Source organism: Lipotes vexillifer, unplaced genomic scaffold (assembly GCF_000442215.2).
Source record: "Lipotes vexillifer unplaced genomic scaffold, Lipotes_vexillifer_v1.1 scaffold1139, whole genome shotgun sequence".
Taxonomy (NCBI): domain Eukaryota; kingdom Metazoa; phylum Chordata; class Mammalia; order Artiodactyla; family Lipotidae; genus Lipotes; species Lipotes vexillifer.
In genome coordinates this window covers 1705259-1724975 of record NW_006798273.1, presented here as the reverse complement: position 1 = coordinate 1724975, position 19717 = coordinate 1705259, and the positions used below count along the sequence as shown (strand labels likewise).

At 42.3% G+C, this 19717-nt stretch overlaps 2 protein-coding genes across 5 annotated transcripts in view; one reads left to right on the top strand and one right to left on the bottom strand.

Annotated features, from left to right (window-relative positions):
* The window catches only part of ACOXL (acyl-CoA oxidase like), a 395915-nt gene extending 385197 nt beyond the window's left edge, over positions 1-10718 (bottom strand). The window contains 1 exon segment of the mRNA XM_007470234.1: positions 10713-10718. Coding sequence (XP_007470296.1) covers positions 10713-10718 — 6 coding nt within the window.
* Positions 10719-11497: 779 nt separating this feature from the next.
* The window catches only part of BUB1 (BUB1 mitotic checkpoint serine/threonine kinase), a 43114-nt gene continuing 34894 nt past the window's right edge, over positions 11498-19717 (top strand). For 2 of the 4 annotated variants that reach the window (XM_007470211.1, XM_007470209.1), the window contains exons 1-6: positions 11565-11590; positions 14689-14748; positions 14832-14970; positions 15791-15987; positions 18418-18461; positions 19146-19246. In XM_007470211.1, coding sequence (XP_007470273.1) covers positions 11565-11590; positions 14689-14748; positions 14832-14970; positions 15791-15987; positions 18418-18461; positions 19146-19246 — 567 coding nt within the window. Of the gene's footprint in view, positions 11591-14688; positions 14749-14831; positions 14971-15790; positions 15988-18417; positions 18462-19145; positions 19247-19717 lie in introns of all 4 variants that reach the window. The other 2 variants (XM_007470208.1, XM_007470210.1) reach the window with 2 other exon arrangements.

The window sequence follows — 19717 nt, the reverse complement described above, 5'->3', positions numbered from 1 at the left end:
CCCTGCTGAACAGCAGAAACTAACGCAACAATGTAAAGCAACTATACTCCAATAAAAATTAATTTTAAAAAAAGCCAATGAAAATTATTACCTATAAGAGGAGAGAGGGAATGAGGATGGAAGGTAAACTCTGAATATAACTTGTTTTACAATTTTTACTTTGGAGCTAGGTAAATGTTTCACATAACTTTAAAAAATTAAACCTAATGGGAAAATAAAGTGGCCCCTAAAAATGCAAACTGAAACAAATTTTCTCAATTCTATTTCAAGTTGACATGATCACAAGAGAAAAACTATTCAACTAACTTTAAATTCATTACTTTGAACAGCCCACTAGGAATATAGCCCAAGAAGGGTAAAAAGAAATATAGAGAAATTTTATACTACATTTAATAGTCCTAGTAGTAGTAGTAATATTGGTGTTAGTTTGAAACTGTTTTGTGTATGCTGTAATATAAAACAAATAATTAACTAGATAAATGGCATTAGAATCCAAGATCATTAACATAAAAAAGTGACAAATACAAAATCAAAGAAATTAAGGCAAAATCCTTAAGTTAAATCCTTACCTTAAATTTGCATTGGAGGGACTTCCCTGGTGGCGCAGTGGTTAAGAATCCGCCTGCCAATGCAGGGGACACGGGTTCGAGCCCTGGTCTGGGAAGATCCCACATGCCGCAGAGCAACTAAGCCCACGTGCCACAACTACTGAGGCTGTGCTCTAGAGCCCACGAGCCACAGCTACTGAGCCCGTGTGCCACAACTACTGAAGCCCGTGCACCTAGAGCCCATGCTCTGCAACAAGAGAAGCCACCGCAATGAGAGGTGCACCACAACAAAGAGTAGCCCCCGCTCGCCACAACTAGAGAAAAGCCCACACGCAGCAATGAAGACACAACGCAGACAATAATTAATTAATTAATTAATTTTTAAAAAGAACGATCTCGGGCTTCCCTGGTGGCGCAGTGGTTGAGAGTCCGCCTGCCAATGCAGGGGACACAGGTTCCTGCCCTGGTCCGGGAAGATCCCACGTGCCGCAGAGCGGCTGGGCCCGTGAGCCATGGCCGCTGAGCCTGCGCTGTGCAACAGGAGAATCCACAACAGTGAGAGGCACACATACCGCAAAAAAAAAACCATGGGCTTCCCTGGTGGCACAGTGGTTGAGAGTCCGTCTGCCAATGCAGGGGACATGGGTTCGTGCTCCGGTCTGGAAGGATCCCACATGCCGCGGAGCGGCTGGGTCCGTGAGCCATGGCCGCTGAGCCTGAGCGTCCGGAGCATGTGCTCCCAAATGGGAGAGGCCACAATGGGAAGAGGCCCGTGTACCGCAAAAATAATTAAAAAAATAACAAAAAAGAATACTTTGAAAATATGCATTCTATGGTGGGAATTCTCTGGCCGTCCAGGGGTTGGGATATGGCGCTCCCACTGCAGGGGGCACGGGTTCGATCCCTGGTTGGGGAACTAATATCCCACAAAAAAAAAAAAAAAAAAAAAAAAAGAACGATCTCAACAACAACAACAAAAATTTGAATTGGAAATAGTATGACTTTACAATGTGTTTAACTTCTATTTCTGGGGTGTTTTGTCCTATATGGAGTAGCAGCCAGTCTGTATATGAATGCATGAGGGTTGAACCCCCAATCCCAACTTGGGGACACTGATACATGAAAGCTAAGAACTTAACCAAACAAAAAGTGGGCAAGAGAATGTTCCCAGCAGTGGGACAGCAGAATCAAAGACCAGAAGGAAACAGGGCAAGGCTACCACATACAGTTGCTTAGGTTGTACACTGTACAAGGGCACCACATCCAGAAATTACACATACTGAAGTAATTTATGAGAAAGTACATAGGTGGGTTATGAGACCTTATTCCTCCCACCTAACACCCCCCAACACATAAATCCAAACTGTCAAATATGGCATGCACACACTAGGAGAGCATGCACATACACACATATGATCAATGAGACACACAGGCACTCAGCTGCAGCCTGTCCTGACTGGGCTTGGGCTTCCTGGGCTCACCTTTCTCCCTCACTTGCCACAATTAGAGACCAATTTTCACACCCTGTTATACAAACCTGACACAGTCATCTCCTCTGGGAGGGGGAAGGGGACAGGTGGAGTATGCTTCCCTGTGGTAAGAAGCAGAGGTGTGTGTGTGCATGTGTGTGTAGACCTTAGGGACTGAGAATTGAAGAGGGGTCACTCTCCCTGCTAAAGGACTTGAAGATTATTGCCAGAATATAGAGAATGGAAACTAGAGGGGCAAATAGCAAATGTCACTGTGTCACATAACAGGGTTTGGCACAGTGCCTAGTGCATGGCACTCACTCAACCAATGGACATCGCCGTTCTAGCCAGAGCAATTAAACAATAAAAAGAAATAAAAGGCATCCAAATTGGAAAGAGAAAAGTAAAACTATCACTTTTTGCACTCTGCACTTTTGAAGACATTATCTTACGTATAGGAAATATAAAAGAATCCACCACAAAACCATTAGAACTGATAAAATAATTTAGCAAATTTGCAAGATACAAGATCAGTATACAAAAAGCAGTGGTATTTCTACACAGTAGCAATAACCAATCAAGAAATTAAATTAAGGGCTTCCCTGGTGGCGCAGTGGTTAAGAATCCACCTGCCAATGCAGGGGACATGGGTTTGAGCCCTGGTCCGGGAAGATCCCACATGGTGCGGAGCAACTAAGCCTTTCCACCACAACTACTAAACCTGCGCTCTAGAGCCTGAGAGCCACACTACTGAACCTATGTGCCACAAGTACTGAAGCCCACGCACCTAGAGCCCGTGCTCCGCAACAAGAGAAGCCACCGCAATGAGAAGCGCAGGCACTGCAACAAAGAGTAGCCCCCGCTCGCCACAACTAGAGAAAGCCCGCGCACAGCAATGAAGACCCAACGCAGCCAAAAATAAATAAATAAAATAAATAAAATTTTTAAAAAGCAATGAAATTAAGAAACTATTTTTCATTTACAGTAGCATCAAAAATAATAAAACACTTAGGAATAAATTTAATCAAGGTGGTGCAAGACTTGTACACTGAAAACTACAAAACATGGTTGAAAGAAATTAAAGACCTAAATAAATGAAGAGAGAACCAACGTTGCTGAGCGGAAGGCTATCACCACTGTGCCTCTAGTTGCCTAGGGTTAGTTAGAAATTTTTGTCATTCCCTGGGGAAAAGAAATCATCTACACATGAAGCATGCCCATGTAATATATATGATAATTAACTATTGTTGAAATCTTTATTTAACCTAACAATGACCTTTCCTCAGCAAACCAATTAATATTAATTCATGATCACATCAGCAAGCCAAAACCTAATATTCAAAGTTTCATGTTCTTGTAAGGATTCCATCTACCCAGAAGTTACACCATCCATGAGACTAATCCCTGATCACCAAGTAACTTGAATGTTTTCCTTGTCTTTTGTTCATTTTTTATTTTTCTCTACCTTGTTCATTTTCTACAAAAATTTGCCACTTTCTCCCCTGCTTCACAATTCTCTGGACTCTTGAGAACAGAGACCACCTGCTTCATGAAGTATTAAATGAAGTTTGTTTGTATCACCTCAACTGTCTTCATTTTTTTTTTTAACACCATATATATGCCTAGACTAAGCATCTGGTAAACTAGGCTCCAGGTAACTCATGGTACCCTCACATCACTCCTTTGTTTCCTAAAAGACAAACAAAAGGACCTCATTCAGACTCTGATACACAGACAAGAATTATATTAGTGCTCAGCTATACAGACATCTGTCAGGACTATCCCAGAAGTTGATGTTTTTAAATAAACAAGTTTGAAACTTGATTTTAGCTCTTTTCTCTAGATTGGGAAGTGTCCAGCTCTTTGAAGGGACAGAAGTAATCCAATCTGAGCAAGAATACTAAAGACTTAGCAACTTGATAAGAGGGAAGGATTGCTGTCCTGAAAGCATAGATAATGTTATAAGGTAGAGAGGCTATTATGCTCAGAGATGCAGATCACCTCCACGGTATAATAAAAAGAAATCTGTCTGGTCTTTGACCAGGGTTCCTGGCACAGAGCTTCAAAAACACTGGGAATTTCTTAAGTGATCACAGTGTCTTTGTTATACTAATGAGATGACACCTGGTGGGTCCCTATAGAGCCTCAGGATGGGGACTGGTCAGCAGAAAGGTTGGGGCTTTGAGTCCTAACATCAGTCAGACCTCCTGACATCAAGAAAGGGGAGGGAGGGTCGGAGACTGAGTTCACTCATGTGCCCAATGATTTAATCAGTCATTTTTACATAATGAAACACCAGTAAAAACTCTGGACACTGAAGCTCAGTGGAGATTCCTGACTGATGAACACACTGACGTGCCAGGGAAATAACACACCCTGACTCCACGGAGAGAGGGTCCACATTGAGGACACTCCCAGACCTTGCCCTATGCGTATCCTTTATAATAAAGCTGTAATCATCCACATAGCACTTTCCTGAGTTCTGAGTCATTACAGTAAATTGTCAAACCTGGTCAGGATTGTGGGAACCCCTGAAATTGTAGCCAGTGGATCGGAAGCGTGGCTAGCTGGGAACCCCTGGAACTTGTGGCTGGTGTCTGAACTAAGGATGATCTTGTTGGGGACCGTGCCCTTAAACCTGTGGATTCTGACTAACTCCCAGGTGGCTAGTGTCAAAGTTGAACAGCAGCACACCCAGTTGAGGTGGAAACAAAACACCTTCTATGAGAACCAGGAGAAGGGTTGGTCCATCATCACTCAAGAGAGGTGTGGTTAGCTGTCACTGCCTATATGGCTAAAATGCTACCTTTAAGATAAAGCTGGCCAGGGCCTGATGATGGTGTAGTTTTTCCTAAAAGCCTGACACTTTTTTGAGCAGTGATTTTCCCCAAGAAGCCAGAACTACTTTCTTCTAATTAAACTCAGGATGGTATTTTAGCAACAAAACTTTTCTGTAAGCTATACCTACTCTACTCAAAACCCTAATTCCTACAAGGCAATTCAAGTCCCCTTCACTCCAGTCCTTGAAATGAAGACAACTTTTCAAAGATATGGCAGTTTTGCCCAACATTCTATTTTTCAATGTAAAACTTTCCAACTATTCATTTTTTCCAATATAAAACTTTCCAACTATTCATTTTTTCCAGTAAGGGTGATTTATTATACTTAGAACTAAATGTGAGTTACCACTGTAAGCACTTTTCTAAAAAAATTAATTAATTTATTTATTTTTGGCTGCATTGGGTCTTCGTTGCTGCACACAGACTTTCTCTAATTGTGGCAAGCAGGGGTTACTCTTTGTTGCGGTGTGCGGGTGTCTCATTGCAGTGGCTTCTCTTGTTGTGGAGCACAGGCTCTAGGCGTGTGGGTTTCAGTAGTTGTGGCTCACAGGCTCTAGAGCACAGGCTCAGTAGTTGTGGCATACGGGCTTAGTTGCTCCGCGGCATGCGGGATCTTCCTGGACCAGGGCTCGAACCCATGTCCCCTGCAATGGCAGGTGGATTCTTAACCACTGTGCCACCAGGGAAGTCCCTGTAAGCACTTCTGAAATAAATTCTCAAATAAGAAAAAAATATGTCTGGTCTAAGAATCTTTTGGTTCTGGGGCCTGTTATATGATCTAATAGTTGTCCATCCTAACAGGTCATCTCTCTATTGAAAGTGAGATGGAAGGACTTCCCTGACAGTCCAGGGGTTAGGACTCCACGCTTCCTCTCCAGGGAGCACAGGTTTCATCCTTGGTCAGGGAACTAAGATCCTGCAAGCCACGCGGTGCAGCCAAAAATAAAATAAATTCAGAAAAAAAATTTAGGGCTTCCCTGGTGGCGCAGTGGTTGAGAGTCCGCCTGCCGATGCAGGGGACGCGGGTTCGTGCCCTGGTCCGGGAGGATCCCACATGCCGTGGAGCGGCTGGGCCCGTGGGCCATGGCCGCTGAGCCTGCGCGTCCGGAGCCTGTGCTCCGCAGCGGGAGAGGCCACAGCAGTGAGAGGCCCACGTACCACAAAAAAAAAAAGAAAAAGAAAAAGAAAAAAAATTTTAAAAAAAGAGAGAGTGAGATGAAAAGATTCTTTAGTGGAGGAAACGAATGAGGTTTGATTCACCATCAGTCAGCAAAAAGGAAAGAAAAGACTTACGAGAGCATGTAAAGGAAAAGAGAGAAAATACAGATCAGGCAACATCTCTGAACTCTACAAAATGTTTTTAATATATCCATTTGGGTAAACTTTAAAATAAACAAAAGTCTCCATTTCTCAGGGATCCAAAGGAAAAATGGTGGGATCTGAAGTGACTGTTCTCATCCATCTCATTTTGTAAGTCATGAGAGATGGAACGGGTGACAGCAGCTGTGAAGAGAAAAGGAAGACAAGCTCTATCTTAGATGCTGGGGGACAGAAGGAAACTGGAGAACAGCCATAAGTCCCTGACATTGATCACAGAAGTCATCCCACTCAGTTAGGGATGGAGAAGCCTAAATCAAGGGGAGTGAGTCCTACAAATTTAGGAAAGTGCCTTTGATGAAGGGAAGTAATATGTTTCATATATGCTTTTGATTCCAAGACTAAAGTTTGCTGTATCTGGTTTCCTAAGTCTTAGGAGAACAACTTGCCCCAGAATCCAAGACAGCACAATTTACACAGCAATGGAAGGATACAACCAATGTTCGCGTACAGAAGCTGAAGAAAGAACTCTGTAGCTGACAAGAGGGATGAATTCCGAAGAGATGCTCAGAGCTAAGGTAGGCCAGTTTGGAGAGAATACGAGCAGTCATTTATCAGGATGCAAGACTAAGCTTATGAAGACCTGAGAGGCCTCTAATAAGGGAAGAATAGGATAGAGAAAGGAACAGGGTCTCTGGTCTCTAGAACCAGGCTCAAAACGTAAATAACATCTGGGTATCACTTAGGTCCTTTAAACAAATACCAGCCTAGTATATAGGACTGAACATTCTATTAAAGATTCTTGGGGAGGCTGATGGGGGCAGGAAGCTGGGATTCCCATTCTTTCTCCTAGGCTGCAATGATACAAGAGTATATTCTGGGTTTTGACCACACAGGCATCTTCTGAAGTCACCAAACACTCTCAGATGAAAAACATTTCAGATGGGCTTTATTTTTACCTTTCTTCATATCAACTTTATTCTCAATGTCAATACTTTATAACCCCTTAAATCACTTGTCAGCTTTCTGTAACTATTTTAATTATAAATCTTTTTTTTTTTTTTTTTTTTTGCGGTACATGGGCCTCTCGCTGTTGTGGCCTCTCCCGTTGCGGAGCACAGGCTCCAGACACGCAGGCTCAGTGGCCATGGCTCACGGGCCCAGCCACTCCGTGGCATGTGGGATCTTCCCGGACCGGGGCACGAACCTGTGTCCCCTGCATCGGCAGGCAGACTCTCAAACACTGCGCCACCAAGGAAGCCCATAAATCTCTAATCTTATATGATGTTTCAGCAACATATCTAATACTGCTATTCTAAATTCTTTTAAATTTCCCAGTGGAAGGAAGATATATGTGTATCTGTGATTGTTTGCATCTATCAAACAGGCAGTACCTAGAGAAAAATAGTCACTTTTCTAAACAGAGCTCTAACTTTGATATCATGTGACAACCCAAGAAATTGAGTGGAGAACCTTCTGAGGCTACAGGAGAGTGGAATTCAGAGAAACATTATGAAGACAAGGAGGCAAATTTCTTTTTTCATTTTACAGATCAGGAAACTGACACCCAGATTAAGAGTTTAAGTCACTTGCCCATTATCTGCTTCTTGGGAAAGTCAAGGTTGGAGCTCATGTCCCCTGACCTGGCCTGGTTTTCCTTCTCCAATAAGTCTGGAAATTATGATGTTGGAATAACAAGTCACTGAAAGCCCAAATATGAATAAAAATACTTTAGTCACTGGCCTTCCTATAACTTAGAGAATCTATAAGTCATTTTACAGAAATGGACATTTAATATTGAAATTAGCAAGCACGTAAAGGAGAGTTTTAAAGGAAGAGAGACTTGTAACTGCACATTTCTGCCTCAGAAGCAGGAAAGGCAAATTTAGACACAGGTGGACCATTTACTCCCACCCAGATCAAAACAAGCCTCCCCACTCACATTCTGGGGTGGGTTTGGGAAGATAAGATAACAGATTCACTAAGGCAACAGCAATGCCAAAAATTAAAGGGAGGGCTAGATCAGTGAAGCAAGGATTATTATTTAATAGATTTTCAGATATTCCATGGCAATCACTACAGTCTCAACACAAATCTGAGAAAAAAGGGTAGAGGGAGAAGATTAAAGAAGATAAGAGTCACAGCAGATGAAATCTGAAATGCTGTCAGTGGCACAAGCTTCCAATTAGTGAGTCTTTTTTTTTTAATGGGCAACATATTTGCGAACCTTTGTGTATTTTCTGCTTCTATGGATTCATGTAAATTGCCAGCATTGGGGGGTTTACAGATTTGCTTCATCAAAGTATCAAACTATTTCTTCATCAAACTATTTGGAAGTTCTTCCTTTATTCCTGACATGGAGAGGTAATGTGAAGCTCTTAGAAGAAAACAATCATCCTAGGCTTAGGAACCAACAGCACATGAAACTTCCTTCAGTAAGAAGCTCCTGAAGCCTTTCAACCTGGCCTGTCTCTCCCTTCCTTCCACGGTGCCCAGTAGGAAGGTCAAACGCCTGGTTATCTCTCCAACTCAACACATCTGAATGCAAGCATCAGCCTTGCCAGCTTCAATGGCTGTTTCTGTCAATTCTTCGAGGCCACAAAATCGTCTTTCTTTTCTTTTCCTTACATACTGAAGACATCACTGTGTTCTGAGAACTCTCCCTCCTTGAGATCTGATTCCCTACTTTACCTTCTTCCATTCCCTCTGCCTCCAATACCAGTTTAAAGTCTGCAAATTACTGTTCTCTGCCTCTGCTACCCACCCCTCCCTTCCCCTGTCCCCAGTAAATCCCGATTTATTGGGAACAGGGTCCATTAACCTAATAGGGACATTAGGAAGAACCCATTGTGTGGGAGGGTCATTGTAATTGCCCCTCAGAATAAGAATAATGGCAGAGAGGGGCGTCCATAATTAAGGACAAAGGGAAGGCATTGAGTAAGCCAGGAAATTATTCCTAGAAACACATCAGATTCTGATAACTGCTGACAACCCTAGTACTTACTTCTGTTACTCCTAGGATTGGCATCAGGGCTTTATAGGGGAACACTGTGACCTTTTCAAGGGGCAGTGTGGAAGAGGCATCCACAATACTTTACCCTACTCTACAAACAAGGCTGGCGGGAAAGAAGCTCCTAGCAGTAGAAAGGAAAGAGGGCAGACAATCTCTGCAGCTTTTGGAAAACAGGGTAGAGGTAAGTATAATTACCGTAAGGTCCTATAACCACAGTGCTATTTGTTCCCAAAAGGCCCAGTTTACTATCAAGATCAAGTACAAACTCCTTAATCTAACATTTAAGATTAGACATCAAACTATTAAACCAGTCTTTCAAAAAGAATCTCCACTGCTCATTAGCAGGAGTCCTCAAGGGTGAGTTTCTTCAGTAACCCTGATTTACATCAGGAATGTTCTCCCCAGGCTCTCCCCAGTCCAGATCCACCAGCACCCCCTGTTAAGGCCCAAGTCAAAAGTTAAGCCCCCCTTGCCCCACGAAGCTTTCTCTGACAGACAGCAGACAGGCCCCACATCCCCTCCTTCCTATGGACTCCCCTAGCAGATAGGCTAAATCATATGTATATTAATTTAGCACTTAATACACATTAATTTAGCAATGAATATTTTCTATGTCTGTATCTCCATCTCCCAGATAATACCACTAGTTTCTTAAGGACAGGATCTGTTTCAGTAAGATAAGGTTGTAATTAGGTATAAATCCAATAGCAGTGGATGCCCAATCAACGTTTCCTGATTGTTGACTGATTGAGGTGCTATCAGACAAGCTGAAGACCTAAAAATGTGTTAATTCCTATAATGGTTAGCAGAACCTAAATTTGCCTAAAGACTCCAGAGTGAGCACCCTCTGAGTTAACAATCTCACAAATTGGATACTTGTGTAGAACCAAATTAATTAATCAATGCCCTGAAAGAAATTCTGGACTCTGAAAGCATCAGGATTTCCAAAAGCAGCTAATTTTTTTTTTTAGGGTATTTAACTTAAGGGCCCTAAGAGAGCAAAATATCCACACAGCATCTCTCAAAGGATGGTATTCACATGAATAGCTCTTTATATTTTACTTGCATTGTCAAGTGGCTCTTGAAAGAACCTTGAGAAGTAGAATGGGAAGTTACTAAAAGACCAAGGGGCAGAGAAGGTTAGGCTGACTGTTTTCCAACTCACTCTCAGGTAGGAAGCATCAGCGTATTACATATGTCTTCTTAGGCATCTGGACTCCGTGACAAAGAGGTCTCTTCATTTCTGGTTTTCGAATCCATAAGTCCTCGGTCTCCAGAGCTTCTAGTTCCGAGGAACATGATGAAAACTTTCCGGCCGCCATTCTATACTCTATCCAAACTTCCGTTCTTTAATTACCAGTTGGATGCAGGAACAACTCCCAGTCCCTTGAGCCCTCATTTACTCTGTCCACACAGCCTTTCAGATCAGTTAAATCAAGCCTGGAGGTCTCCCAGGGTACCAACCCATCGCTTTCATTTGCCAGGTATCAATATAATTTACATAAGCTAACCCTGAAGTGCCTACCGACATGCCCTCACATTATAGCCACTAAGCTAAAACCCACTTAAGGTTCTTCCCTGGGCTTTTGATGACTCACTCCCTAGCTCTCTGCCACAGCATTTTAGGGTCTGGAACTAAAATTTCACGGGCTTCAGCATCTAGGTTCTTTCCTTACAGCAAGGACGCGGAACAGAAAACTGCGGGAAACCGGGAAGTGTGCCACTCGGCGGGGTTCCGTTTTCACCCCACCTGCCTACCTCTTAAGCCAGAGACAGGCATTTCCCCCAGGACTCTGCGACCTCAAACAAGTCTCGACTCTACAAACGGGATTAATTTTCTTTTTTCCATAAACCAGACATAACAATTCTGGTTTATTTATTTAAGTAAAGGATGGAAGAGGCACGGCTCTCCGGACCCAAGGGCCGAGGCACAATTTTTTCCACCTCGGGAACCTCAAGTTAGTTTTTTTTCTCCTACAATACCTTCCCTGGGATGATGCTTTAACCGTGAAACCATGTAAGCCACTTGCAGCTTGGACAGCTAAGGAAAAAAAACCTACTCCCTACTCCTGAGGCAACCTAGGGCGCCCTCACCACGCCGTACCCGGAATCCCAGCCCCCGCTCAAGACTCCGCGAGCTTTCGGTTCAACATGGCTGCGGGAAGTGAAAGGAGAGGCCGGCGCGCGGGATGGAGGCGGGGCTTGGTCTCCTGGCAACGGCCCCGGCGATTGGCCAGCCCATCTGCAGCTGAGGCCAATGGTCAGGCGCCTTGCAAACGCTCGGCGTGGCGACTGCGGCTGCGCGGGAGATTCGAATTGGCGGCGGCTCCTCGCTGGCGGCGCAGGTGGGGCTGCTGCTGGCTCGCGTCCTCTAGCCATGGATAACCCGGAAAATGTTTTTCAGTAAGTGTGGGTCTGTGGGAGGGGAGGGGCGGGGGCGTGATCCCCAGCTGCAGGCAGCCAGGGGGCTTGGGTACCTGGGTTCGGGCCTAGTGGTCTGCAGGTCCCCGGCCCGCCCCACCCCAGACCTGCCTCCCTGTGCCCTTCCCAACCCCTTTCCTTGGCTCCGGAGTTTGTCCCCTCCCACCGTCACGCCACCCACCCCTGCCCCATCCCAGGTGGGCTGTGGGCCACTAGGGAGCCGTGGAAAGGACCGCGCACCGTGTAGCCGGGACTCTGCTGAGACCCTGGCCCTGAGGCCGAGCTGCGGCCGGAGTGGCAGTTTGGGGGGATTTGGACGGTTCCTGAGGCCCTCAGCGCTCCTTGATTCTTTGTAAGGAATCCGCTCTGGGCAGATTGCCGCTGTGGAAGTAAAACGTCTAACCCAACAAAAAACTAAAACTTACCTTTAGGTTTCATGAGAAACTTTCAAAGCCACTCATTTAAAAATTCTGCGAAAGGGAGAGAACTTAAAATTGCTTTAACCCCTAATCTCACAGTCAGTTTTTAAAAGTCTTTGAATAACGTGCACTTTAAGGGGAAAGTGCACGTTATGTTTATCATCATTTATGTCAACCTGCTAACAATTTTTAAAATTCCTACGCCTTTGCTTTTTATTTGTATGACTTAGGTGATTTATCCAGACTGTTTCAAAAGCATTTAAAACACTTAAACCATATGTGACAGGAAGTAAAACTGGTTAGTTTTATCAGCACCAAGGTAATCTTAACTCTCTGGGGATCCGAAGACTCAGGTGGTTAAGTGCTGTAAAAACAAAAATTTGTTTGCCTTAAGACTTTTTCTTTAGCCCAGCCTGCAAAGGATTTCGATATTAGAGGCTCGTTTTCCCCCATTTAAAAAAAGAAATCAGGTATTTCCAACCTTATTTTGACTTTTTAGTTTTTAAAAATAAGTACTACATTTACATGGTTAAAAAAAGATTTAGAAAACTGTTCACTGCGCTCTATACTTGACTGCTCTTCCACTCCCTCATATGTAAGCATGTTTCTAGTTTATTTTTATATTTATTTTGCAAATATAAATATATTATAACATGAACATATCTATATACATATATGTACACGTGTGTACAATTCCTGCCTTTATTGCACATAAAATGTAACAGAGTGTACACACTGCTTTTTTTGCTTAACACTATCCTTGGAGAATTTCACTCTATTAATCCATAGATTCTTTTCTCCTTTTTTACAACTACATGATATTTCATGTACCACAATTGATCTAAAAAGTCCCCCGTTGATGGATACTTGGGTTGTGGACAATATTTTGCTATTACAAATAGTGCCGCTGTGAAAAATCTTGTACACCTGACATTTTGCATATATCTGTCATCTAGATTCCCAGAAGTGGGTTTGCTAGATCAAAAGTAAATCAATCTGGAATTTTGGTAGATCTTATTACCAATTACTGTGGCAAGGACTGTGTACACTCCCACCTGCAAGCAAATTGTAAGAGTGCCTGTTTCCTTTGCCTCCCCTGTACACTTGTCACATTGTTGCAGTCTGGTCGGTGAGAAGTTGTATCTCAGTGAGGTGAATTTCTCTTATGAAAGAGGTTGAGTATTTTTCTGTGGAACACCTTTTGTTCATTTCTTAAGTTGGACTGTGTTTGGTTATTTTCCCCCCCGACTTCTAGAAGCTCTGTTTGGTTATCCCAGTTTATCATTTCTCTTTTGACTCTGCTTCGTGTTTTGTTTTATTTGACATATAGAAGCTTTTAATTTATATATAGTTGACTTCATCTAGCTTTTCTTTTGTGGCTTATGGATTTTGAGTCATAAGAAACATTGATTTCATCTGTATCTTGAGGTACAGGAGCTAGAAGAAAGTATTACTTTCAAACATTTTTTCCCTACCCCCGAAAAAAGTCATGTAACAAATGTCATGTAGCATCTCTGATAGAAACCTAGGAGTGTTCCTTAGCTTGACTGTCTCTTACCCAGTGTGCAGTCCCATCAGCAAGTCTCATTGTTTCTTTCTCCAAAACAGCCAAATTCCACACTGTTCCCACCATGGTCCACCCTGTCGCTGGGGCTCTGCAGTAGCTTCCTAACTGGTTTCCGGCTTCTGTTCTCATCCCCCACCGGCTTCTTCACTTGGAGAGACAGATGCACATTTTAAAATGCAAATTAGATCTTGTCATCCCCACCCTTCTCCTAGCTCAGTGCACTTCCATAGCTGCTTGGATCCCTGGCACCAATCAAATGTCACCCCCTCAGAGAGGCAGGCTTTCTTTCCCTGACCACTCTACCTAAAAACAGTAAGTCCTGTCACATTCTTACCCCTTCTCCCATCTTTTGAGGGGTTTTTCCTATGTGCTTAATGTCACCTGACAATACTTTACAGTTTTTGTTTGTTTGTTTGTTTACCGCACTAGCACCTGGGGGCCCCTGGAGAACTTTGCTGTGCTTGGTTGTTTTTTTTTAAGCTGTGGTTGGGTACACGGAGGTCGGGCCAAGCAGAGTTCTCAGGGAGCCATAGCCACTGACTTCTGAGCATTGCCATTGTGTGTTCTTCCTCAGGGACGTTGTGTTCCACTGAGGCCCAGAAAGCAAACTGGATCTGGAAGCCCTGATCGGTGGGACCCTGGGCTGTTGCACACCCTTCACAAGCCCTCTTCAAGTCTTCCAGCCAAGCTCCTGAGCAGCAAGGGGAGGGGAGGGGTCTGAGTCAGTGCCGTGCCTGGGTCCCAACATTAGGAGGAGGGGCAGCAAACTTCTGGGTGCTGCCCCTCATGGTGGTGGTAGTGACATCGGGAATCAGTGAGAGGAGACGGAGACTCCTGGGGATAGACCTGGGGACCTTCTTTTAGCTGCTTCTTTATAGGGCTACCTCAGGGGCCTTGCGTCTTACTTTCTTCTGAAGAAACACTGACTGCTTCTGAGTTTTCTGACTTCTGAGGGAATGCTGTTTTCATTTTTATTATAGCATTTGAATTGATATTTAAGATTTCTTTTTTAAGGTGTATAAATGATAAATATAAAATATATCTTTTAGGAAGTATTCCTAATAATCCCATGTACATATTTTTCTCTGCTCTAGAATGTTTGAAGCCCATATGCAGAGCTACAAGGGCGATGACCCACTTGGTGAATGGGAAAGGTTAGCATTTCGTTTATTTAGTTTTTCTGTAAACAAACTATATGTGCTGCCCTGAAAAATTAATGTTATCCGATTTTTTCTAGTTACATGCGATGGGTAGAAGAGAATTTCCCTGAGAATAAAGAATATTTGACAACTTTATTAGAGCATCTAATGAAGGAATTTTTAGATAAGAAGAGATACCACAATGACCCAAGGTTCATCAATTATTGTTTAAAATTTGTAAGTATACTTTCAGATGTATAATCACATCTCTAGGCATGTTGTCCTTTTGTTTTTTACCCCAGATTTGAAGATCATTTTAGACTGTCTTTTATTCTGATACCTTATGTTTCATAAATTTTTAAGTTGTATGGCCAGAGACACGTATTTTACAAGCTTTTGGCTTCTGTACTGTGGAATCAGTGATTTAATTTTAAAATCCTTCTTCTCTGTGTATCAAGTCTGAAATGTGACAACACGAGGTACAAACCATTAGATTAAAAGAAGGTTCGTTGGATGAGAAGCATGCTTGGGGAAGGGGAGATAAGCAGGCACTCCCGGTGGGTTCCTGGGAGTAAATGAAATTCATTGTGAATAATTAAGAAAATATTAACTCTCAGAAATGAAATTTAGTAATAAAAGGAGAAGGCCGCCTCAGGTTAGGCTGGGTCTCTTCAATCTTGAAATAAAGGCTTGGGGGCGTGATTTCTAGTAATAAAATCATGAATGGAATGGATAAAGTAAACAGGGATTTGTTCACTAAGTTTCAAACTATGAGGATTAGAGGAAGCCTGTGGAGCTTGAGCAAGTATAACTTTATATGCTACGTTACAGAACCTGCTGTCTTGGGAAATAATGTGGGTTATCTGGGGACATTGAATGTCAAGGAAAGGAACGAGCTTAACTTTGAGACTTGCCATCAGAGGACCACACAGGCCTTCCCCTGCACAGTACATCCTGAAGCCTCCAGGAAGACGAACGCTGAGGGCTGGCTGGACTCGGCCACACTGAGACTGGCAGTGCCTTCGTTCTCATGTCTGTCTGCTTTGGATTTCTGCAGGCTGAGTACAACAGTGATCTTCCTCAGTTTTTTGAGTTTCTGTACAACCATGGGATTGGGACCCTGTCAGCTCCTCTGTACGTAGCCTGGGCTGGGCATCTGGAAGGCCAGGGGGAGCGGCAGCACGCCAGTGCCATTTTTCGGAGAGGAATTCAGAACGAGGCCGAACCTAGAGAACTGCTGCAGCAACAGTACAGGTAGTTTGAAAATAAAACTCCGCGCAGTGTCTCCTACCTTGAAATGCAATGTTTGCTCTTAAAAGATTTTTATTGTTATCTGTTTGTACAGGGAAATCCTTCTCATTGGGGAAAATGTGGATATACAGAATAGTAGAAAAGCTGCCCAGAAATATTACTGTTAACATTTTTGTGCACTTCCTTCCAATATCTTTTCCGATGCCTATGTGTGTGCCTTAGTGTCTGTGTATCTTTACGGTAGACCGTACTGTATGTCTGGTTGTATGTACTGAGCTTTATACTGCTCTTAAGAAATTATGCACTTTTATACTACTTATAAAATGGTTGTGAAGTCTGTCGCAGAGCTATGTCATAATTTAATTGTTCTCCAATGGAACATTAAAGTTGTTTCCAACATTTTGATTTTTATAAATAACATAATGAATATTTAATGAATAACTTTGTTTTTCACAATTTTTGACTTTTTCAGTGATTAAATACACCTCATTTAGGGTGTTATTTATATATACCCTAATACAGAAAACTAAAGAAGCAGAAGAAACCCATCAATTTTAGTTCGCATTTTTTTCTCCGCTTGTAATAGGATTACAGGTGTGTTTTATGTACATATGCAGCCCTGTGTCAAGGTCTTTTTTCTTCATCATAAAAGTATTTCCTAATGTATTTCCTGTTATTATCTAGTTCCTTCTGATAGATTCTCAGAATTGAAACTATGGAGTCAAAGGGTGTATGAAGAGTGTTCAGGCTTGTGGTACATGCAACCAAATTCCCTTCTCAAAAGGTGGTACAGGTTTCTGCTGTCTCTGTCTAGCAGCATAGAGACAGCTTGTCTCACTGCACCCCTTGCTGGCTCTTAATACACTCACTGTTTTCAACTTTGCTCCAGTGCGCATGCTCTTTTTAAACTTTATTATGAGAATTTTCAAGTATGTGTTAAAAAAAGAAAAGTTAATATAATGAACCTGCATTTACTTATCACTTGCTTTTAATTATTATTAATATTTGATCACGCTGTGCTGAAGGATTTTTTTTTAATTTATTTATTTATATACTTTTGGCTGCATTGGGTCTTTGTTGCTGCACGTCGGCTTTCTATTTGTTGTGGTGTGCAGGCTTCTCATTGAGGTGGCTCCTCTTGTTGCGGAACACAGGCTCTAGGCACGCAGGCTCTAGAGTGCAGGCTCAGTAGTTGTGGCGCATGGGCTTAGTTGCTCCACGGCATGTGGAATCTTCCCGGACCAGGGCTCGAACCTGCATCACCTGCTAACCACTGCGCCACCAGGGAAGTCCCTATGCTGAAGGATTTAAAGCAGATCCAAAACAGCAAAATATTTTACCCTAAACACTTCCATAAACATCTCAAAAAGGTGATTTCTTACAGAACCTTACATCATTTTCATACCTAACAAAATGAATAGTAATTCCTTAATATCATCTAATTTTCAGCTATTCTTCATTATGTAAAATGTTTTTGTTTTTTGCCTTTTTTTAAAACTGTTGGTTTGTTTGAATTGAGTCAAACAACATTGGCATTTGTCTGCATTTGGTTGTACATCTCTCAGTCTCTTCATACTATGCACCCCTCCTCATATCACCCAAAAATGTCGAGCTTGGAGGTTGCATATTACTTTATAGGTTGATTAACATGCAAAGATGCATGAAATGACATGTTTAAGAAGTCCTCACAGCATGAACAGTAATATATCTGCTTTTTATAATAGTTTTGTACTTTAACATCTCTCTTCAAACCATTATACTTTTCATATGTTCCAGATGTAGAGAATGCCCAAAACAGAGAGTTCAAACACCCCATGTTGTAACATGTACATACTTGATACCCTCAGAAGGAGGGTATGTTTGTTATATGAATTTAAGAAATACTAACTTAAACGAGGCAAAAAGAGGAATTTTTCTAATATTAAGTGTATTGGGTATGAAGACAATCCCAGAATTTTTTTTTTTTTAAATTTTGAAGCAACTCTAAAATTCAGCCTTACATTCTCTCTTAACCTCAGTCTTTACTAGCTTATAGTAAGCTGTCTATCATGTTTAGTTTTCACTTTTTTTAAAAAATTAATTATTTATTTTTGGCTGCTTTGGGTCTTCATTGCTGTGTGCAGGCTTTCTCTAGTTGCGGTGAGCAGGGTCTACTCTTTGTTGCGGTGGCTTCTCTTGTTGTGGAACACAGGCTCTAGGCGCACGAGCTTCAGTAGTTGTGGCACGTGGGCTCAGTAGTTGTGGCGCACGGGCTTAGTTGCTTCGTGGCACGTGGGATCTTCCCGGACCAGGGCTCGAACCCATGTCCCCTGCATTGGTAGGCAGATTCTTAACCACTGTACCACCAGGGAAGTCCCTAGTTTTCACTTTAATATAATATATATTGAACTGTAAATTATAATCTGTACTGATGCCTTTATTGCTGTCTTTTAGGTTGTTTCAGACACGCCTCACCGAAACCCATTTGCCAACTCAAGGTAAATAATGCTTTCTAAAATGTCCAAGACGTTGGTAATTTAGTCTGATTTTCACTACCTTCTTTTTTGTTTTCCTTAAAAAACAAATCCATCCACTATTTCTTGATTATATTATCTTAGATAACAGGGGTGGTGCTATGATAATAATAATGCCTGATAAATAGCAGAGCAGGGGCTCTGTCATAGCACTTTAAAAGAAACCCCCCTCCAGCACACACACACACACACACACACACACACACAAGTTTGGTGATTTCATTGTATTTTTAGGATTTTTAAAAAATAAAAATTGCCCCACATAGAGGACAATACCTACTCTGAAGTGAATCTGTTCTGAATTGAATCAAATGTGTTTAATGCAACTTTTAAAGAAATGTAGTTTTTTTTTTTTTTAGAAATAATAGATTACATTCTAGTATTAAGCATTGACTATCCTATTGTTTAAAATAACTAGAGTTTACATGTCTTTCAGGGACTTTCTTGGGCATTTTGAATTGATTAGAAAGCTATCTCTACCATATTTCCCTTATTTATAAAGTATTTTAGTTGCATTTTCTGAGACAGTGTAAATGAGTTTATTTTTTAATGCTACTTATTGAAAGATCAAGGGAATGTATTTGTAATAATTTTATTTAATATGGTTTTACCCTTATTTCTTTTTATTTCATCTTTTTCCCCTCATAGCAAGAACCTCAGAACCTCTGAATGATGCTCAGATTTTAAACCAACTGGTAACATTAAAATCCAGTCCAGGAAATAACTCAGCCTGCATTTCGAAGAATCAGGTAATAATAATGATTGTAGTTCGTTTGGGAACTGGGAAGGGTACGGAACGGTCATCCAGCTGCCTTCCTTGGGCATCTCATTTATTTGACCTTGTCTCCCAAGACTCTAACCTCCATGTCTGCCACCTGTGCCTGTGGCACCTTTCCGGGCCTGTCATCATCCACCACGGCTCACCTCAAATATTAAATTTAAAATAACTCACTGATCATAACTTCCTGCATTGTCTGACCTAGGGAACCCTGCTCCATGACCTCCTGTCTTCGCCTCGTCCCAGCAGCCTCTCCTCCTTTGTTCTGCGGGGCTCCCTTGCACAGGCCCAGGATTCCCTACCGTGGGTCACACCCACGTGGAGGCACCTGAGCCCACCTAAAACACTCCTGGCTTCGAACTATAACCTCAGCCAGGGCTTTACTACTCCCCGGCAATTATGCTTCCAATTTCCCAGTTCACTTTTTTTTTTTTTTTTTTTT